The sequence below is a fragment of the Xenopus laevis genome, chromosome 3L (genome assembly GCF_017654675.1).
Source record: "Xenopus laevis strain J_2021 chromosome 3L, Xenopus_laevis_v10.1, whole genome shotgun sequence".
Classification (NCBI taxonomy): Eukaryota; Metazoa; Chordata; class Amphibia; order Anura; family Pipidae; genus Xenopus; species Xenopus laevis.
The window spans coordinates 2647969-2671134 of NC_054375.1; the positions used below are offsets into that span (position 1 = coordinate 2647969).

The 23166-nt window shown below is 45.2% G+C and overlaps 1 protein-coding gene across 2 annotated transcripts; it reads right to left on the reverse strand.

The window, feature by feature from the left end:
- Positions 1 to 1969: 1969 nt before the first annotated feature.
- On the reverse strand, positions 1970 to 22920 carry ppara.L (peroxisome proliferator activated receptor alpha L homeolog). 2 transcript variants are annotated; one of them, NM_001095362.1, is given in 9 exon segments: positions 1970 to 5057; positions 5551 to 5998; positions 7138 to 7337; positions 9231 to 9369; positions 9851 to 10011; positions 10310 to 10549; positions 11389 to 11432; positions 14151 to 14340; positions 22765 to 22837. In NM_001095362.1, coding segments are annotated over 6 exon segments (1410 nt in total). In that variant the 5' UTR covers positions 10524 to 10549; positions 11389 to 11432; positions 14151 to 14340; positions 22765 to 22837; the 3' UTR covers positions 1970 to 4809.
- Positions 22921 to 23166: the final 246 nt, after the last annotated feature.

Consider the following 23166-nt stretch of genomic DNA (forward strand, 5'->3'; position numbering starts at 1 on the left):
TCCCTGTTGTAAGTGCAGAACAGGGTTTGATTCCTTCTGCCAACCACAAAGGCAGCTTCCACAATAACCAATCACATGAGAGGCCAGGCGGCCATTATAGGGACCAATCTGGCCATGAGTTGTAATGGTGCCAATCACAACTAATACTGCTGGGCCAATGGGGTGCCATTTGGGGAGCATGCCCAGTTTAGTCTGAATGTAGGATCCAGACAGTACACAGCTCTTGCATGGGGTCTCAGGGCCGATTATGTGTATTGTGTTACAGAGGATAGAGTCCTGCGCAGTCCATTTTTTGGGACCTGTACCTGCATTCTTACCCGCTACCCGACCCGCAAGTACCTTATCCGCAACCCAGACCCGCTGAACATCAAGAATCAGGAAGTGCTGCCATTGTAAACCGGAAGTGACATCATCGGAAGTAGACATGATCAGAAAAAAAGGTGTAAAGCAGGAAGTGCTGTAAAAAACCGGAAGTGCCGTCATCGGAAGCAGACATGACCAGAAAAAAGGAGTAAATATTGCTATTGAGAAGGCCAGACCCGTGTCTATACGCACACCGGAACTTCTATCCGCAACCCACAGGGTACCGCAGATTTTTGCGGGTACCCAACCCGTTGCAGGACTCTAACAGAGGGTTCTGGTTACTTTGCCCTCACGGTAGGGGTCACTTACCAAAGAATGCGGGTCTGGCTATACAGCATCAAAAACCACATAGGGAAAAGAGCTAAGGTTATCATATACATACCATTTGTTGAAGCCGTTAGGAGCAACTAAAGTTTGTTTTATCACAGGCCCTAGCCCTCATGGGCCCCCGCTGGCCTAGACCTGATCAGCTGCTCCTAAAGAACAAATTTTGTGCCATGACACAGCATTATTCGCACAGGCACGACGACGTTCAACCGGTGGTGCTTAGAAGTCGGGAGGAGGTCCCGGTGACTGCCAGGTGGACCCTTGGTGTTGCAGCCCCGGTGGGCCCCCAATGCGACCCTGCCAATATTCATTGAAATTGTAAATGATTAGGGCCTCATGGGGCCACTATACCTCCTACCCCCCCTGCAGCCTCAGAGTCTGCTTCCTCTGTAGTTATGCTCCTGTGTGTGAGAGTTGCAGTTTAGCAGGAGCCAACATGAACGACTCCCAGCTCCTTTCATTCATTGCAACATCCCTCACTCCCGGCACTGCACAGCAACTCCCGTCCATCGGCACTAATCGCACATGGGATTCTGGGAGGCAGATTTATTCCTTTTCTCATTCAAGTTCATTTTCAAATTGGGATTAAACTCAATAAATTTTTTTCTCTCCGTAGCATTTTTAAATTTCCTTGAATAACCGAAAAATTATGATCTCGAATATGAATCAACTTGACACTTTGACTTAAGGGCACCTGTTGACCAATTGAGGCCAAAGCACATCTCGAGCCCTCACCTTTTGAAAATTCAACTGTTAGAGACGCTTGGGGGGAAGGAAAAAAATAGCTTGAATGCTGAAAACCACCAATTTATTTTTCAATTTTAGATTTAGATTTTTTTTTATCAATTGATAAATCTCAAATGTTCAGGTTGGAAAGTGTATTTTTTTTACTGAAATTGTTTTCAAATCATGTAAAGAAACTTGAAGTCTTAAATTGAGGTCCTGCTCCTACAAAGACCATGTGGCCATACCCCCTACCCACCCTAAACCTTCACACATTTGACATTATATAACATTTTTAAAAAATAGCTTGTAAATACACCCTTTTTCATATATCATTTAAGGTTTTTTCAAGTGATCTCCAAAGTTCACGTTTAGAAATGCTAAATTGGAAAACATTTAGCTTTTTTTTGCAGCAAAAATAACCAAAAATTTTAATAAGTTTGTTCCTTAGATAATAAAAAAAATATACTGAGGATCCCAGTTTAATACACCAAATTTCCCTTTAAATTTTCCCAGTGTTACAGGATCAGTGCGAATAATCAACCACCAGACTGCGTTACGGGAAAACAGATTTATCAAAGACAGATTTTCTAGAGCAGCTTGTGACTAAGAAGATCACAGAAACATTCAGAACATCTCATGAAGGTGCTTGTTGGACTGACGAGAAACATCGCTAAAGCTAAGAACTAGAAAAAAAGGCAAAAAGTTGACAAAAAAAAGGCGATCCCTGAGAAAAAAAATACCATTTCTATGTCAGAAGCAGTGCATTTTGTATCAATACATTCCAAATGTATCTGTCCGAGATTATCTTAAAGGAGAAGTGGCGAGTCAGTTCAAAAATATTTAGTAGCCCAATGCGGACGGAAAATTGTTTCTCTTTTTTGTTCATTCGTACTATAGTGGTTCGTTACCATAAAATCTAAAAATGTATCCAAGAAAATATATTCCCCCCCAAAAATAAAATCTTATAAACTCCAGTCTCCCCCACCCCCCCTAGTCTGGAGTTATTTGAGGCTTCGGAGATTCCTGTACAAAATTATGAAAAAATCAGAAATGTACCGTATATACTCGAGTATTAGCCGAGTTTTTCAGCCCCCAAAATATGCTGAAAAACTCTACCTCGGTTTATACTCGGGTCAAGCGCAAAAACGGTCGCCGGCGCCTAAGAATATTCGCCGACGCCTTAGAATAGTAGCCGGAGCCTAAGAATATTCGCCGGCGCCTTAGAATAGTAGCCGGCGCCTAAGAATAGTCATCCAAAAACGAGATTGAAACTTACCAGAAGCTGCTGCATTTCTCACCCTCGGCTTATACTTGAGTCAATAAGCTTTCCCAGTTTTTGGAGGTAAAATTAGGTACCTCGGCTTATACTCGAGTATATACGGTAGCTTTCGAAAATACATAAATAAGGACGCTGTGAACCTGGCGCTGACTTACAGTTAGTAAGGAGTTGGCACAATGACATCACCAAAGGGGAGGGGTATTCCGCTCAATGACATCACCAAAGGGGAGGGGTATTCCGCTCATCACTATTCTGAAACCATGTCCAGAGCGTTATTTACTTTTTTAAGGGGGGAAGTTCACCTTGTATTTTTATGAATACCTTGAAATGTTTTTTTAAAAAGTTGTGTATTTCTATTCCGGTTCTGTGGCTCCCCCGTTTTACATTCAAACTGCTACCTGGTTGCTATGGATACTGACCAACATCCCTTCTAAGGGGTTGCGTTGGTGATTATCAGGGCACAGCGTGAATGGCTGCTCCCGCACATATGACTGAATACAACTAGGCGAGACTATGCATTCGCCTACGCCCCAGTTTCCGAATTTCAAGAAAATGACGTTAATACCGCTTAGGGTATATTTTCCCTTTAAAACGGAACCCCGTCTTGCAAAGGATCCCTGTCCCTTTAATTGCCACTGAAATAGGCGAAAAAAATGGGTATTCTGTCAAAAACCCTCCCTTATTAGATTAATCGGATTCAGCGACTATACTCCTGGGCACTTTTATTTATTTTCCAGCTGTTAAAGGGATACTGTCATGGAAAAACATGTTTTTACTAAAACCCATCAGTTAATAGTGCTACTCCAGTAGAATTCTGCACTGAAATCCATTTCTCAAAAGAGCAAACTGATTTTTTTATATTCAATTTTGAAATCTGACATGGGGCTAGACATTTTGTCAATTTCCCAGCTGCCCCAAGTCATGTGACTTGTGCCTGCACTTTAGGAGAGAAATGCTTTCTGGCAGGCTGCTGTTTTTCCTTCTCAATGTAACTGAATGTGTCTCAGTGGGACCTGGATTTTACTATTTAGTGTTGTTCTTAAGGTGGCCATACACGGGCCGATAAAAGCTGCCGGCTTCCCCGATCGAGATCTGGCCGAAAGTCGGCCAGATCTCGATCGGATGGGACAGAAAATCCCGTCGGATCACGGCCGCATCTGTTTGTTGATGCGGTCCCGCGATCCGACCGCCCGTTTGCCGAATGTTAGGATCCGATCGTTGGGCCCTAGGGCCCACGATCGGATCTGCCCCGATATTGCCCACCTCAAGGTGGGCATATCGAGGGAGATCCGCTCGTTTGGCGACATCGCCAAACGAGCGGATCTATCCATGTATGGCCACCTTTAGATCTACCAGGCAGCTGTTATCTTGTGTTAGGGAGCTGTAATCTGGTTACCTTCCCATTGTTCTTTTGTTTGGCTGCTGGGGGGAAAAGGGAGGGGGTGATATCACTCCAACTTGCAGTACAGCAGTAAAGAGTGATTGAAGTTTATCAGAGCACAAGTCACATGACTAGGGGCAGCTGGGAAATTGACAATATGTCTAGCCCCATGTCAGATTTCAAAATTAAATATAAAAAAATCTGTTTGCTCTTTTGAGAAATGGATTTCAGCGCAGAATTCTGATGGAGCAGCACTATTAACTGATTCATTTTGAAAAAATTTTTTTTCCCCATGACAGTATCCCTTTAAGCCTTCCAACGATGCTGGGAAATGTAATATTTATTAGTTTGGGGGTTGGATTCTCATGACCCTGAATCAAATCTGTTTCCCAATCAAACTGCAACATGTTAAATATCATCTTTAGGTCATGAAAAGCGCGGCGTACGGTATACACACTATAAACACCGCGTTTTTTCAGTCAAAATACATAAAAAGAGAAAAATATTAGTATATATTTAAAACCAAATATTCTGTAGTGTTCGCCCCCCCACCCCCGGCTGATTGTCTGCGTTACATTTGCTGAAGAAACCGTAGTGCAGTGTTAGGAATTGTCGCCGCGGCTGGAAGAGAAGGCACAGGAAAATAAGCCCTAAATCTGCAGATTTCGCTCCCGTCCAGAAAATTAAAAAAAAACAAAAAAATCCTAATAAAAAAAATATCTTCGCAGAGGGCTCAGTACATGTCCCTGTAGATTTCCTGCAGTAACGGATGGAGGGCGGCGTCCGTCTCAGTCTTTTTGATGGTCTGCACCAACTGCGCGTGTTCCGTCACCAGCTGCCGCAGGTCGGCCATTTTCTGCAGCAGTTTAGGGAAGAGGAAGCCGTCGTCGGGGTGATTTGATTGGAGGTGGAGTTTAAGGACATGGACGATGCTCTCCTGCATTTTCTCTATACTGGAAACGTTCACCAATCCGGGGCGATCTGGGTGGGAGGTAGGAAATTAGAGGTACAAGATTATTGTAAGGAATTCATTAACGTGACTGCCCATACAGCAAGGAAAACCTTCCTATGCTGATAGTGATATCTCCTTCCCTCCCCAACAATGAATCACTCATTCCCCTCTCTTGGTATGGAATACCTAACCTGACTGTCCTTACAGTAAAGAACCCCTTCCTATGCTTATGGTGAAATCTTCTTTCCTCTCCAACAATAAATCACTTATTCCCCCTCTCTTGGTAGGGAATCCCATAATCTGACTGTCCTTACAGTAAAGAACCCCTTCCTATGCTGATGGTGAGATCTCCTTTCCTCCCCACCAATGAATCACTCATTCCCCCTCTCTTGGTAGGGAATCCCGTAACCTGACTGCCCTTACAGTAAAGAACCCCTCCCCCCCATCCTTCCTTCGCAAACCTGTTAAGGGGATTCTCTGAAGCTGATTTTGGACAACAACCCCATAAAGAGCTGTAGTTACCTCCACAGCAAATGAGGGCAGCTACAAACAGAGAGAGATCGCTGTCGTCCAGCTCCAGTGCGTTGAACTTCATGGCAAATTCAAACTTAGGCTCCATCATGTCTCCAATCGGTTTCCTAAGGCCCTTCAAGAACTCCCGCGTGATGAAACCGTTCCCGTACGCCACCAGCATCCCGTCTTTGTTCATGACGGACGCCAGCATGGCAAACATGGCCTCGTAGACCCCGTATTTTAATAAAGTCACTTGATCGTTGAGGTCCAGCTCGGTGAAGCCGGGGATGGATTTGGCAAACTCTGTCAGTTCTGTGACCGTCTCCACCGAGGTGCACTGGCAGCAGTGGAAGATCCGCACCTCCGCCTCTTTGTTCTGGATGCCGTTGGCCACCAGCTTCGCGACTAACGTCTTCTCGGCCATGCACAGCGTCTCCATGTCGTGTATAACAAATGGCTGCAAAGAAGCAAAAAACTTTTGGTCAGAACAAAATTTGGGCAAGAGACTCCTAGAGAGGGATTCTAATCTCATCGGCCCAAAAGCATCTGTCCATTTGCCGCCAAGCAAGCTGCCGCCATTATTAATATGAGCAGAGGCGTAACAGTCCCCCTAAAACACTTATAGGTGTAATATTACATTCAGCCAGCAGATGGCACCCGTAATTGGCATGAACCGACCTGTTTGACCTTTGTGTTTAAAGGGATACTGTCATGGGAAAAAAAAATTTTTTCAAAATGAATCAGTTAATAACGCTGCTCCAGCAGAATTCTGCACTGAAATCCATTTCTCAAAAGAGCAAACAGATTTTTTTATATTCAATTTTGAAATCTGACATGGGGCTAGACATTTTGTCAATTTCCCAGCTGCCCCAAGTCATGTGACTTGTGCCTGCACTTTAGGAGAGAAATGCTTTCTGGCAGGCTGCTGTTTTTCCTTCTCAATGTAACTGAATGTGTCTCAGTGGGACCTGGATTTTACTATTTAGTGTTGTTCTTAGATCTACCAGACAGCTGTTATCTTGTGTTAGGGAGCTGCTATCTGGTTACCTTCCCATTGCTCTTTTGTTTGGCTGCTGGGGGGGGAAAGGGAGGGGGTGATATCACTCTAACTTGCAGTACAGCAGTAAAGAGTGATTGAAGTTTATCAGAGCACAAGTCACATGACTGGGGGCAGCTGGGAAATTGACAAGATGTCTAGCCCCATGTCAGATTTCAAAATTGAATATAAAAAATTCTGTTTGCTCTTTTGAGAAATGGATTTCAGTGCAGAATTCTGATGGAGCAGCACTATTAACTGATTCATTTTGAAAAAAACATTTTTTTCCCATGACAGTATCCCTTTAACTAACAAGCGCTGCACTCTGTATTCTTGCTATTGCACCATATTTGTTTAGTGAATACGATTGATGAAAATCAGCAGAACATTCACTGTTGGTAAATACAGCACGGGGCAAAAGCCCAACATTTCCAGCTGTGCCCCTTACCCTGCAAAACCTGTCATCTGCTTTCAGTTACGTGAAAAGTCTAGCTATGCTCTGCTGGTTCTGACTCCTGAAACAATGTAGCAGAACTGTCTTGGATTGGTCAGGCACCTACCGGAGTGCTGGCTTTCCCAATCAGGATGGCTCTTGCTTTAACTTTGTTCATGTTGAAGTTCTTTAGATAGGCTTCGTAAATGAACCTGGCGAGTGAGAGGAGGTCGGTCATCTGCGTATCCTTCACGTCCTGGTCGCACATCAGGACTTCCGCTTTCAGTTTCGCCTTTTCCGACCGCGGCATCCTCCCGAATCGTATTGCTGAAAACAAGTAGAATTGCATCCATAGATGGTTGTCGAAAAAACAGTGTCATAAATGGGGCAGATATTTGAAATTGCCTCTAAGTCCCGTTCTCTATCTGGCCATGGGGAAGAGAGCAGCAGGAAGTAGAGAGATTCAGAGCTCAGTCCCTGGGTAAGTACTGGGGGAGATTGGATTCACTTACCCAGGGGGAGGTTCCTGTCTGACCATGGGAAAGAGAACAGCCCAGGAGCAGGAAGTACAGAGAATCAGAGCTCTGTACCTGGGTAAGTACTGGGGGAGATTGGATTCACTTACCCAGGGGGAGGTTCCTGTCTGACCATGGGAAAGAGAACAGCCCAGGAGCAGGAAGTACAGAGAATCAGAGCTCTGTACCTGGGTAAGTACTGGGGGAGATTGGATTCACTTACCCAGGGGGAGGTTCCTGTCTGACCATGGGAAAGAGAACAGCCCAGGAGCAGGAAGTACAGAGAATCAGAGCTCTGTACCTGGGTAAGTACTGGGGGAGATTGGATTCACTTACCCAGGGGGAGGTTCCTGTCTGACCATGGGAAAGAGAACAGCCCAGGAGCAGGAAGTACAGAGAATCAGAGCTCTGTACCTGGGTAAGTACTGGGGGAGATTGGATTCACTTACCCAGGAGGAGGTTCCTGTCTGACCATGGGAAAGAGAACAGCCCAGGAGCAGGAAGTACAGAGAATCAGAGCTCTGTACCTGGGTAAGTACTGGGGGAGATTGGATTCACTTACCCAGGAGGAGGTTCCTGTCTGACCATGGGAAAGAGAACAGCCCAGGAGCAGAAGTACAGAGAATCAGAGCTCTGTACCTGGGTAAGTACTGGGGGAGATTGGATTCACTTACCCAGGGGGAGGTTCCTGTCTGACCATGGGAAAGAGAACAGCCCAGGAGCAGGAAGTACAGAGAATCAGAGCTCTGTACCTGGGTAAGTACTGGGGAGATTGGATTCACTTACTCAGGGGGACGTTCCTGTCTGACCATGGGAAAGAGAACAGCCCAGGAGCAGGAAGTACAGGGAATCAGAGCTCTGTACCTGGGTAAGTACTGGGGGAGATTGGATTCACTTACCCAGGGGGAGGTTCCTGTCTGACCATGGGAAAGAGAACAGCCCAGGAGCAGGAAGTACAGAGAATCAGAGCTCTGTACCTGGGTAAGTACTGGGGGAGATTGGATTCACTTACCCAGGGGGAGGTTCCTGTCTGACCATGGAAAGAGAACAGCCCAGGAGCAGGAAGTACAGAGAATCAGAGCTCTGTACCTGGGTAAGTACTGGGGGAGATTGGATTCACTTACCCAGGGGGAGGTTCCTGTCTGACCATGGGAAAGAGAACAGCCCAGGAGCAGGAAGTACAGGGAATCAGAGCTCTGTACCTGGGTAAGTACTGGGGAGATTGGATTCACTTACCCAGAGAGGGAAGTTGCTGCTTGACCATGGGAAGGAGATCAGCCCCGGTGTAGGATATACAGAGAATAGATAGAGAGAATCTATATAACGTGTCTGGCTAGGTACTTAGGGTTCATTCACTAACCCATGGGAAGGATCATGTATGATCACGGGAAAGAGAGCAGCCCAGGAACTGGAAGTGCAAAAAATCTCCGCTTTGTACCTGGGTAAGTACTGGAGAAAAATAGATTCCATTACCATAGGAAGGCTCCTGTCTGACCATGGGAAAGAGACCAGCTCAGTAGCGGGAAGTATTTATATTTATTCTTGCCCCAAAGCATTATGACTCCATCCCTATGGCTCCTTTTACTTTAGGTTCAGCTCAGGGAACTGCATCTAAACATAACAAGCCATATGGCAGCTTCCTCACCGATAGAATTCCCCACAAAGCCCACTCCCGCGTCAGTAGCATCAAACGGCTTCAACTCACCATTGTGGGACATCCCGACGTTAAGGCACTTTTCGAAGCGACAATACTGGCACTTGTTGCGGTTCTTCTTCTGTATCTTACACATTCGCTCGCACTGGTCGTACACCAGCTTGAGTCGGATTGTCCTCCGGAAAAAGCCCTGCCAGGGGGAGGGGTGGTGAGATAATGGTGGTGGGATAGATCCAAACTCATAGTGAGCACATCACATACCAAAGGGCAAGTCTAAGCAGTTACCGATTGTACAATAAACTGCAAATTGTGTGGGTAATGAGTATCTAGTCAGCTGAACACTGATTGGTCGGCTTTAGGCTCGCTCCCTTCGGTATCTGGTGCGCTTGCTCGGCCAGGATTTCTATGCGATCGTTGCAGGGACCGAGGTGGCTACATGGTGCCAAGATTTATATTACTTTGCTTTAAGGCGGCCATTCATGGCTTCCTCAGCATCTGACCCATCGGCCGAGTGACCAATATCCACAGTACAAGAACATCGGCTGGCTGCCATATCATACAAATCAAATGGGTACGGTTGTGGGCATCTTAAGGCCCGTGGCAACTTGTACCCAAAGTTGTGCCCTTTTTAATTCAAGGGGAAGTTGAAAATAAAGCCGAGACATCTGTACCTTGCACCCCTCGCAAGCGTGAACTCCGTAATGGAACCCGGAGGCCTTGTCTCCGCACACCCGGCACTCGAGGCTGAGCGACTTGCAGGACGCGTCCTCGGCGCTACCCGGTGCCGCGGGGGTGGTGATGGAAGCCGGACTCGACGCAGGAGATAAAGTGTCTGCAATGACAAACATCACATACATCTCAATAGTTTGAATCGAGTCTGGCCCTTTAAATTACAGATTGATCGGATCGGTTAGAACTGAACAGCAGAACTGGAATTTCTGGTCGGTGGAATAGAAAATTTTGATTCTTACTGACTCTCGGGATACCCTGTGCTTTAGCTCACGGCTAAATGAGACTCCAGCAAATCCTAAATCTTCCAGCTGCTCATGTAAACTGCATCATAGGGAACTATGAGATGTAACTTTCTGTTGCCAGAAGATGCTGCTCCAGTTCCGATCTCATTCACTTACCTGTAAGGTCGGTGCTGACAGAGCCGTTTGACCCAGGGCTGTTTCCCAAGGCACCAAAAGCCATGGAGCCATCGTCCCCAATTGTCTGAGTGATGTCCTGAATGTCCCCAATGTCCTGCAGGAACTCTCCGGACAGCGGAATCCCTAGATCGTCCTCATCCAAAGTGGTCAAAGTGCACAACTCGCTGTTTGTGTCTACCATGATGGCGGACATAGCAAGTCTGACCCGAAATCATCACACTGAGGGTAGAAAGAACAGGGACACAGTTGAGTTATCCTTTCTAATGTGCCCAGAGCATTCCTTCTGTGTAGGTGCCATATTGATTCCCTTAGACAGTACAGTATGAGGGTATAGCTTATTGTGTGCCCAGAACATTCCTTCTCTGTATATTTGTATTTATACATATGGGAGGAGGAGGTGCCATATTGATTCCCTTAGACAGTACAGTATGAGGGTATAGCTTATTGTGTGCCCAGAACATTCCTTCTCTGTATATTTGTATTTATACATATGGGAGGAGGAGGTGCCATATTGATTCCCTTAGACAGTACAGTATGAGGGTATAGCTTATTGTGTGCCCAGAACATTCCTTCTCTGTATATTTGTATTTATACATATGGGAGGAGGAGGTGGCATATTGATTCCCTTAGACAGGACAGTATGAGGGTATAGCTTATTGTGTGCCCAGAACATTCCTTCTCTGTATATTTGTATTTATACATATGGGAGGAGGAGGTGCCATATTGATTCCCTTAGACAGTACAGTATGAGGGTATAGCTTATTGTGTGCCCAGAACATTCCTTCTCTGTATATTTGTATTTATACATATGGGAGGAGGAGGTGCCATATTGATTCCCTTAGACAGTACAGTATGAGGGTATAGCTTATTGTGTGCCCAGAACATTCCTTCTCTGTATATTTGTATTTATACATATGGGAGGAGGAGGTGCCATATTGATTCCCTTAGACAGTACAGTATGAGGGTATAGCTTATTGTGTGCCCAGAACATTCCTTCTCTGTATATTTGTATTTATACATATGCCATATTGATTCCTCAGACTAGGTTACACACTTACTAGTTAATCAGTCGTTACTTCTATGGAAGCTTCATTAGATCAATCTGTAAGACACAAAACAAACCAGTTATTTTGGGCGCATGACCCCCATGTGACAATGAGACAACCCCTCCAAGAAAGGGTTAAAACTATCTTTAGCATTTCTATTATTGACTAAGGTAGAAGCTAATTACACCCCACCTGTTGCGCGAGGGCAGGGCCGGCACATGACTCGTTACCTAATTAGGACTGAGTAATGTGGGAAGGAGGGAGATAAAGCTCTCCAAGGTCACCAGACACAAAGCAGCTCACTGGGCGATTCCAATAGGGAAGATTTTACTCGACTGCGTGCAGCACTGACCAATGGGAACTCTGTTCCACTGACACAAACGAAGAACAAGAGAGACCCTCTATCCATACATAAAGGAGCAATTGCACCCACTATCAGCCTTTTGTAGCCCAATAGGAAACACTGCTCATGGGCCGATAGTGGTGAGAATCGGTACTGCAATCAATCCATTTGTCAAGAATCAGATGGAAGAACTCATCAAACATCAGTAGGGGAATTCAGGAGACTGCTGGGGCCCATTCAGCACTGGAGTGAGAGATGGTTCCTTCCGGGTGACATTCCCATGTACCATAAAAGCCCCCCTGTTCCAATACAAAAGAATTCATCCCCGTTTGTTCTCTTGTTCCCCCGAAGACAAACAAGGGAGTGAGTTAAACACAACACTCGGGATGAGTCCCCCTCTCAAACCTGAAAGACCAGTTTGATCATGAACGTTTGTCTGAAATTTACTAAAAAAACAAGAGGAGGAATCAATATTTACTGCTACAAAAACTAACCCTATAAGTGCAGTCAGCAACATTTTCAGAATGCAGGGACTTCCCCAGATGTGGAACAACTACCGCTATGTATAACTGTAAAGCCACACCCTGATCCATCCCAAACCCCTCCCATTTAGATCTGCCCCAGTACTGCGCCACTGCCCATGTGCTCCTATTTTGACCCTGTCCTGTTATTGGCACTGACACACTGGGTACCAGGGTCACATTGACCTGCAAGGGGTATTACAACCAGAACATTTCCCATCAGCCCAAAGGCCTATATAGAACTCTTAATATTTATCACTACGCCCTTTTGTTCTAAGAGTGGACCTTGGATGTTCTCTGGTGGGTCCTACAAGGTCCACTCACATTACTCTGCATTGCACATTCACAGGGACTGCGAGGAGGGACATCCAGACTGGAGACAGGGGGATTAAGGCATTTACTGTTGTGATAGCAGGATAAGAATTAAATGGTAAGCCAAGATAGAGCTAGCAGGGAAAGATGGAGGCGCAAGGGCAAGATGGAGAGAGTAGGGAAAGATGGAGAGAATAGGACAAAAATAAGACAGTAGGGCAAGATGGAGACAGTAAGGCAAGATAAAAAAGTATGGCAAGATGGAGAAAGTAGGGAAAGATGGAGACAGTAGGAGATGAAGACAGTAGGATAAGACAGAGACAGTAAAACAAGATGGAAACAGCAAGGCAAGATTAAGACAGTAGAGCAAGATGGAGACAGTAGGGCAAGATGGAGATAGTAAGGCAAGATAAAAAAGTATGGCAAGATGGAGAAAGTAGGGAAAGATGGAGACAGTAGGGCAAGATGGAGATAGTAAGACAAAGTGGAGACAGTAGGGCAAGATGGAGACAGTATGACAAAATTAAGACAGTAGGGCAAGGTGTAGATAACAGGACAAGATGGAGACAGTAGGGAAAGATGAAGACAGTAGCACAAAATTAAGACAGTAGGGCAAGATGGAGACAGTAGGGCAAGATTAAGACAGTAGAGCAAGATGGAGATAGTAAGACAATGTGGAGACAGTAGGGCAAGATGGAGAAAGAAGGGCAAGATGGAGACAGTAGGACAAGGTGTAGACAACAGGACAAGATGGAGACAGTCCGCAAGATGGAGAAGAAGAGAAGGTGGAAACAGTAGGGCAAGATTGATACAACATGGCAAGATGGAGACAGTAGGAGACGATTGAAACAGTAGGGCAAGATGGAGACCGTAAAACAAGATGGAGACAGCAGGTCAAGATGAAGACAGTAGGGCAAGATGAAGACAGTAGAGCAAGATGGAGACAGTAGGACAAGATGACAGTAGGGCAAGATGGAGACAGTAAGTCAAGATGAAGACAGCAGGTCAAGATGGAAACAGTAGGGCAAGATGAAGACAGTAGGGCAAGATGAAGACAGTAGGGCAAGGTGGAGACAGTAGGGCAAGATGAAGACAGTAGAGCAAGATGGAGACAGTAGGACAAGATGACAGTAGGGCAAGATGGAGACAGTAAGTCAAGATGAAGACAGCAGGTCAAGATGGAAACAGTAGGGCAAGATGGAAACAGTAGGGCAAGATGAAGACAGTAGGGCAAGATGAAGACAGTAGGGCAAGGTGGAGACAGTAGGACAAGATGGAAACAGTAGGACAAGATGGAGACAGTAGGACAAGATGACAGTAGGGCAAGATGGAGACAGTAGGTCAAGATGAAGACAGTAGGGCAAGGTGGAGACAGCAGGTCAAGATGGAGACAGTAGGACAAGATGGAGACAGTAGGACAAGATGGAGACAGTAGGACAAGATGGAGACAGTAGGGCAAGATGGAGACAGTAGGGCAAGATGGAGACAGTAGGACAAGATGGAGACAGTAGGACAAGATGGAGACAGTAGGACAAGATGGAGACAGTAGGGCAAGGTGGAGACAGTAGGGAGCGATCTTTCTATCAGTGTTTACCAACCTGTTTAGTTCAGGTTTCCGAGACTCCAAACAAAAAGAACTCAAACTCCCATAATAATCAGTTCCTGGAATCTTAACATCTTATCCTTTCATGGCCAATGAGGCGCCGTCAGTAGACACTTGCCGGGTCATTGCGGTTCTGACTTTCACGCTGCTGAGAATTCAGTTCCCTCGTGTTGGGAGACCGGTGTCTGCAAACAAATGAAGAAAACAAAACTGCTAATTCAGCAAGAAAAATGTAACAAGCCCCAACCCTGAGGGTTAAAACGTGCGGCAACTCCAGAAAGCGAGACTCTTCGAGAGAGAGAGAGAGAGAGAGAGAGGAGGCGCCTCGATGAGTGACAGAGAGACTCAATGACAAGTTCTCTCGGCGTGTGATTAGCGGCGTCTAATAGATTAATCATTAGAGCTCAGCTTGAAATCATTAACCAGCCAACACCACGTAGCACAGGGGCTGACGCTTTTCAGCTCTTTAAAGGGAATGTAAACCCCAACAGCCAAAAATAAAAATATCTATGCAAAAACAGTTTTTTAGGTGTTGTTTCCCTTTATGGGTCAAGGAGAAGGTGGGTAACAAAATAAGACTTATTTGTGATAAAGCAACAATGCTCTGTGGTTGGGGGGTCTGACCTCCCTCAATAGTCAGCTGCTTCTTTAAGTTCCCCTTTAAATTCATTTTAGCATGATGCAGGTTATGGTACCAATGTTCCCTTTATTTTGTATCTGTTTCTCTGGATTTTCTGCCTTTTTTCATATTAATCTTTGAAATAAGATTAATCTTTAGGAACAGTGACCCCAGCATTGTCCCCCAAGGGACCGTCACCCCAATATCCCCTTTTGTCATTTCAAGTTCTCCTTTAAAGGGGCGGTTCACCTTTCAGTTAACTTTTAATATTTTATAGAATGGCTCATTCTAAGCAATTGGCCTTCATTTTTTTCTTTTTTTATAGTTTTTTATATTTATTTGCCTTCTTCTGAATCTTTCCAGCTTTCAAACAGGGGTCACTGACCCCATGTAAAAAAAAAACAAATGCTCTGTAAGGCTACAAATGTTGTGTTATTGCTGCTTTTTAGTCCTCACCTTCAGGCCTCTCCTATTCATATTCCAGTCTCTTATTCAAAGCAATGCATGGTTGCTAGGGGAATTTGGACCGTAGCAACCAGACTGCTGAAATTGCAAACTGAAGAGCTGCTGAATAAAAAGCTAAATAACTCAAAAACCTTAGGATTTGGAGTCCAGATAGGGCAACTGAGGTCATTCCATGCCCCCAGCGCCCATTACCTTCCCACCTGCCCCCACACCAACAAGCATAAACTTTTATGTCCTTTAATCCCACTTTAATCAGTGAGACGCTGAGTGTGCGGCTTGTAAAGACCTTACGCTAATCCGCGTCCCATTCGCTCCCAACACAAAACAGATGTTCCGGCTTTACTTTAAAAAGGTGCCCAGGACCTTCCAGCAGCTTCGGCTTCATCCAGCACTAACATTAGGGCCCAGAAATGAGCCTGTCACTGAGTATTTCATTCAATTCGAACATTTATAGTAACACTCCCTGTGTCTGCACAACACTGTAATCAGCTCCGAATATGGATCCAGTGTTCTATATGTATAAATACAAATATACAGAGAAGGAATGTTCTGGGCACACAATAAGCTATACCCTCATACTGTACTGTCTAAGGGAATCAATATGGCACCTCCTCCTCCCATATGTATAAATACAAATATACAGAGAAGGAATGTTCTGGGCACACAATAAGCTATACCCTCATACTGTACTGTCTAAGGGAATCAATATGGCACCTCCCTCCTCCCATATGTATAAATACAAATATACAGAGAAGGAATGTTCTGGGCACACAATAAGCTATACCCTCATACTGTACTGTCTAAGGGAATCAATATGGCACCTCCCTCCTCCCATATGTATAAATACAAATATACAGAGAAGGAATGTTCTGGGCACACAATAAGCTATACCCTCATACTGTACTGTCTAAGGGAATCAATATGGCACCTCCTCCTCCCATATGTATAAATACAAATATACAGAGAAGGAATGTTCTGGGCACACAATAAGCTATACCCTCATACTGTACTGTCTAAGGGAATCAATATGGCACCTCCCTCCTCCCATATGTATAAATACAAATATACAGAGAAGGAATGTTCTGGGCACACAATAAGCTATACCCTCATACTGTACTGTCTAAGGGAATCAATATGGCACCTCCTCCCATATGTATAAATACAAATATACAGAGAAGGAATGTTCTGGGCACACAATAAGCTATACCCTCATACTGTACTGTCTAAGGGAATCAATATGGCACCTCCCTCCTCCCATATGTATAAATACAAATATACAGAGAAGGAATGTTCTGGGCACACAATAAGCTATACCCTCATACTGTACTGTCTAAGGGAATCAATATGGCACCTCCTCCCATATGTATAAATACAAATATACAGAGAAGGAATGTTCTGGGCACACAATAAGCTATACCCTCATACTGTACTGTCTAAGGGAATCAATATGGCAGCTCCTCCCATATGTATAAATACAAATATACAGAGAAGGAATGTTCTGGGCACACAATAAGCTATACCCTCATACTGTACTGACTAAGGGAATCAATATGGCACCTCCTCCTCCCATATGTATAAATACAAATATACAGAGAAGGAATGTTCTGGGCACACAATAAGCTATACCCTCATACTGTACTGTCTAAGGGAATCAATATGGCACCTCCTCCTCCCATATGTATAAATACAAATATACAGAGAAGGAATGTTCTGGGCACACAATAAGCTATACCCTCATACTGTACTGTCTAAGGGAATCAATATGGCACCTCCTCCCATATGTATAAATACAAATATACAGAGAAGGAATGTTCTGGGCACACAATAAGCTATACCCTCATACTGTACTGTCTAAGGGAATCAATATGGCAGCTCCTAATTACAAGCTGCAGTTAAACTACAACTCCCAGCATCCCCTATGACCTGACACATTCTAATTAATACAATGACAGAGAAAGTCACAAGAGTCAGGGCAACAGCAAGTGCTGAATCAGGGGCCAATGTCCCTTCCCAACCCCACGTGGATCCCTTATCAATGTGTAACTATAACCCACCGATGAACATTGACCGCGTTTGCTTACAAAGGGCAGAACTGACCAAACAGGAAAAATTGTTCTTCGAGAATTTAATGTGACTTTGTCTGAACTACTGACACTGCAGGGCAAGTGGGCTCTGGGCCCTCAATTCCCATAGTCTGTTCATCTCCCATATTTATAATAAGGAACTGGACTAAGCCACTTATTTGCCTAATGGAACTAAATAACTTCCCAATATCCATTCATTCCTTATTCTCTTCTCTGCACTGCTGCTTCTGACTCCTGATACAACTTCCCAATATCCATTCATTCCTCATTCTCACTGGGTTTATAGTTCTGTGTAACTGTCATTGTGTCTGTCCCTTTCTCTGCACTGCTGCTTCTGACTCCTGATACAACTTCCCAATATCCATTCATTCCTCATTCTCACTGGGTTTATAGTTCTGTGTAACTGTCATTGTGTCTGTCCCTTTCTCTTCTCTGCACTGCTGCTTCTGACTCCTGATACAACTTCCCAATACCCATTCATTCCTCATTCTCACTGGGTTTATAGTTCTGTGTAACTGTCATTGTGTCTGTCCCTTTCTCTTCTCTGCACTGCTGCTTCTGACTCCTGATACAACTTCCCAATACCCATTCATTCCTCATTCTCACTGGGTTTATAGTTCTGTGTAACTGTCATTGTGTCTGTCCCTTTCTCTTCTCTGCACTGCTGCTTCTGACTCCTGATACAACTTCCCAATATCCATTCATTCCTCATTCTCACTGGGTTTATAGTTCTGTGTAACTGTCATTGTGTCTGTCCCTTTCTCTTCTCTGCACTGCTGCTTCTGACTCCTGATACAACTTCCCAATACCCATTCATTCCTCATTCTCACTGGGTTTATAGTTCTGTGTAACTGTCATTGTGTCTGTCCCTTTCTCTTCTCTGCACTGCTGCTTCTGACTCCTGATACAACTTCCCAATATCCATTCATTCCTCATTCTCACTGGGTTTATAGTTCTGTGTAACTGTCATTGTGTCTGTCCCTTTCTCTTCTCTGCACTGCTGCTTCTGACTCCTGATACAACTTCCCAATATCCATTCATTCCTCATTCTCACTATATATACTATATATAATACAAAGAGTCAGACCCAGCAGTGCACGGAATATAAAGAGTGAGACCCAGCAGTGCACAGAATATAAAGAGTCAGACCCAGCAGTGCACAGAAAATAAAGAGTCAGACCCAGCAGTGCACGGAATATAGAGCGTCAGACCCAGCAGTGCAGAGAATATAAAGAGTCAGACCCAGCAGTGCAGAGAATATAAAGAGTCAGACCCAGCAGTGCAGAGAATATAAAGAGTCAGACCCAGCAGTGCAGAGAATATAAAGAGTCAGACCCAGCAGTGCAGAGAATATAAAGAGTCAGACCCAGCAGTGCAGAGAATATAAAGAGTCAGACCCAGCAGTGCACAGAATATAAAGAGTCAGACCCAGCAGTGCACAGAATATAAAGAGTCAGACCCAGCAGTGCACAGAATATAAAGAGTCAGACCCAGCAGTGCACAGAATATAAAGAGTGAGACCCAGCAGTGCACAGAATATAAAGAGTCAGACCCAGCAGTGCACAGAATATAAAGAGTCAGACCCAGCAGTGCACGGAATATAAAGAGTCAGACTCAGCAGTGCACAGAATATAAAGAGTCAGACCCAGCAGTGCACAGAATATAAAGAGTCAGACCCAGCAGTGCACAGAATATAAAGAGTCAGACCCAGCAGTGCACAGAATATAAAGAGTCAGACCCAGCAGTGCACAGAATATAAAGAGTCAGACCCAGCAGTGCACAGAATATAAAGAGTCAGACCCAGCAGTGCACGGAATATAAAGAGTCAGACTCAGCAGTGCACGGAATATAGAGCGTCAGACCCAGCAGTGCACAGAATATAAAGAGTCAGACCCAGCAGTGCACAGAATATAAAGAGTCAGACCCAGCAGTGCACAGAATATAAAGAGTCAGACCCAGCAGTGCAGGGAATATAGAGCGTCAGACCCAGCAGTGCACAGAATATAGAGCGTCAGACCCAGCAGTGCACAGAATATAAAGAGTCAGACCCAGCAGTGCACGGAATATAAAGAGTCAGACCCAGCAGTGCACGGAATATAAAGAGTCAGACTCAGCAGTGCACGGAATATAGAGCGTCAGACCCAGCAGTGCACAGAATATAAAGAGTCAGACCCAGCAGTGCACAGAATATAAAGAGTCAGACCCACCAGTGCACAGAAAATAAAGAGTCAGACCCAGCAGTGCACGGAATATAAAGAGTCAGACTCAGCAGTGCACGGAATATAGAGCGTCAGACCCAGCAGTGCACAGAATATAAAGAGTCAGACCCAGCAGTGCACAGAATATAAAGAGTCAGACCCAGCAGTGCACGGAATATAAAGAGTCAGACCCAGCAGTGCACGGAATATAAAGAGTCAGACTCAGCAGTACACGGAATATAGAGCGTCAGACCCAGCAGTGCACAGAATATAAAGAGTCAGACCCAGCAGTGCACAGAATATAAAGAGTCAGACCCACCAGTGCACAGAAAATAAAGAGTCAGACCCAGCAGTGCACGAAATATAAAGAGTCAGACTCAGCAGTGCACGGAATATAGAGCGTCAGACCCAGCAGTGCACAGAATATAAAGAGTCAGACCCAGCAGTGCACAGAATATAAAGAGTCAGACCCAGCAGTGCACAGAATATAAAGAGTCAGACCCAGCAGTGCAGGGAATATAAAGAGTCAGACCCAGCAGTGCACAGAATATAGAGCGTCAGACCCAGCAGTGCACGGAATATAAAGAGTCAGACCCAGCAGTGCACGGAATATAAAGAGTCAGACCCAGCAGTGCACGGAATATAAAGAGTCAGACCCAGCAGTGCACGGAATATAAAGAGTCAGACCCAGCAGTGCACGGAATATAAAGAGTCAGACCCAGCAGTGCATGGAATATAAAGAGTCAGACCCAGCAGTGCATGGAATATAAAGACAAATAGAGGTTTGTGCAGCAATTACTCTTGCTTTACTACACACCTGGGTTCTACGGCTGCAGCTTCATGGAATGAATATTAGAAATAGAGGAGAAATGAAATGATTGGATGTGTCTGACCAATCAGTGACTGGCCCCTGTGAGTACAGAATGTCTCTGTTTGGTGCCAAGTCCCCCCGTGTCACACGTTTGTCACCAGCGAGTTGGAAAGAATCTTTGTGATGTTGGAACGAGACCAGGGGCAGAACATGGAATAACCCCCATGATATAACAGTTGTACATCACTGATCATTCAGCAGCTCAGCCACAGCCTGGGGGCGGGGCTCTAGTGTCACATGACACAGCTGGTCTGTTTATGTGACAGTGGAGTAACAATAGAAACTGACACTTGCTTCTCTCATTGATCCTCAGCTAATTCTCTTCCTACAGCGGCAGTGCAGCCAATCCTGAGAGTAGCTGAGAGATGACTCCGCCCACTCCCCCAGGTGTAGCAGTTGCTGAATTGTGAGTCTGAGCCACAGGTAAAACAACACTGACTGCAAAGTGGGGGCGGTAAGTTATAATAATAAAGTCAACCCCTTTCTTGTTGCCGGGCAGACTGACCTTAGCAACCAGACCTCCTGCAGTCCCCCTCCAGCTGACTCCTCCCACTATTCTTACTCGGCTTTTGCTGATTCAGGATTTTCCGGTTATTTGTGGCTGAGGCTAAAGGTAAGGGGGGACGGGGGCTGAACTACTAAACTCACCCCCCCCCCCGTGTTAATTCCCCCCTTTTCCCTCATCACAAAGGCCCAGTTGCCCCAATAAACAACAATTTGTGTCACTGATTCTTCTGAACTTCTCCACCAATCAGAACTAGGGGCCGATTTCTCTCTCAACCACAGTCACTGGGGAAGTAAAGCCAAAGTGTAAGTTACACTAGTGAGGGGCTGATCAGCACAAGTTACTCACACTCACTCATTCATTCATATTAGAATCTCCCCTTAACAATGAAACTTCAGCTGTGTGAGTAGTAGTGTCTGCAGTGGAGTGAATAACAGGGTGGGCAGTAGAGTAAGTAGTTAGGTGAGTAGCAGTGTCAGTACGAGAGTAAACAGCAGTGTAGGCATTAGATAGAGAGCAGTAGTATCAGTAGTACAGTGACTAGCAGTGTGGGCAGTAGGGTGAGTAGTAGTGTCAGTAGTGGAGTGAATAGCAGGGTGGGCAGTAAAGTAAGTACTAAGGGGAGTATTAGAGTGAGTAGTAGTAGTGTGAAGTATGAGTAGTAGAGTGAACTATGAGTAATAGTGTGAGTAGTTGAGTGAAGTATAAGTAGTAGTGTGAGTAGTATAGTGAGCAGTAGGGTGAAGTGTGAGTAGTAGAGTGAGTAGCAGTGTAAGTAATAGAGTAAGCAGCAGTGTAGGCAGTAGATAGAGAGCAGTAGATTGAGCAGTAGCATCAGAGCAGTAGCATCAGTAGTGGAGTGAATAGCAGGGTGGGCAGTAAAGTAAGTAGTAAGGTGAGTATTAGAGTGAGCAGTAGTGTGAAGTATGAGTACTAGTGTGAGTAGTACAGAAGTGTGAGTAGTAGTGTGAGTAATAGAGAAGTATGAGTACTAGTGTGAGTAGAACAGAAGTGTGAGTAGTAGTGTGAGTAATAGAGAAGTATGAGTACTAGTGTGAGTAGAAGTATGAGTACTAGTGTGAGTAGTAGAGAAGTGTGAGTACTAGTGTGAGTAGTAGAATGAGAAGTAGAGAAGTGTGAGTACTAGTGTGAATAATAGAGAAGTATGAGTACTAGTGAGTAGTAGAGTGAGAAGTATGAGTACTAGTGTGAGTAGCAGAGAAGAGTGAGAAGTATGAGTACTAGTGTGAGTAGTAGAGAAGAGTGAGTACTAGTGTGAGTAGTAGAGTGAGAAGTGTGAGTAGTAGAGAAGAGTGAAAAGTAGAGAAGTATGAGTAGTAGTGTGAGTAGTAGAGAAGAATGAGTAGTAGAGAAGTGTGAGTAGTAGAGGGAATAGTAGAGGAGTGTGAGTAGTAGAGGGAATAGTAGAGAAGTGAGTAGTAATGTGAGTAGTAGTTTGAGTAGTAGAGTGAGTAGTAGAGAACTGTGAGTAGTAGAGGGAAAAGTAGAGAAGTGTGAGTAGTAATGTGAGTAGTAGTTTGAGTAGTAATGTGAGTAGTAGAGTGAGTAGTAAGGAAGAGATGCCAGTGGCTCAGGCACAACAGGAGTGTTTTTATTTGTTTCTATTCTCTCTCCGCTTCTAGTGTCTCTGGGCTCAGGGCAAATGGCTGGAGACAAGAGAAGCAGTGGCTGGTTGCTAGGGACAGGACGCCTTAGTAACCACTGAAAAGGCAGAATACCAATGAAAGAGGAAGTCGAGGAAGTGAATGTGAGTCGGTGCAGGTTTAGTTTCCCTTTAATTCCCCGGGATTGTGACGTTTCTCTTTAACCCCCGTGTGACTGGAGCGGGGGGAGGGGCAGTTCTTACCCGGGGGGGGTCGGCGGGTCGCTGGTTGGAGCCCCGGTCCCTGTTTCTCTCCCCGGTGCGTCCTTGCTCTCGCTCTGCCCTGTGACAGCTCCGGAAGTGACGCCCGACTCTCCGTATTGGCTGCGCGCGTCCTGCCCCTGTGTGGGCGTGTCTGTGTCTCAGTAAGTGCGCGGGGCGTGGCCCTATGGACTGGGGCAGAGGATCATGGGAGTTAGGGGGAGGGGCAGGAGAAGAGGAAAGAGAAGTCATGATAAATCTGAGGCGGTTGTCAGGGTCAGTGTCCTTAGCAACCAAAGATGAGGATGATGATCAGTTTGAGGGCGGAGACAAAGTCTCGTTCCGCTGCTCCTCCTCTACTTTTTACTCACTTCTCCTCTCAGCCCTGACACCGACCCCACTGCC

Bases quoted from the DNA above. Each gene is read 5' to 3' on its own strand.
- ppara.L (XM_041585212.1), bottom strand. From the start codon at position 10,523: ATGTCCGCCATCATGGTAGACACAAACAGCGAGTTGTGCACTTTGACC. The intron at 7,338-10,309 runs GTAAGTGAATGA...ACTTGTTTTCAG, and splicing joins TGTCAGCACCGACCTTACAG to CAATACGATTCGGGAGGATG. The intron at 5,999-7,137 runs GTAGGTGCCTGA...GCTTCTTTGCAG, and splicing joins TTGGGAAAGCCAGCACTCCG to CCATTTGTTATACACGACAT.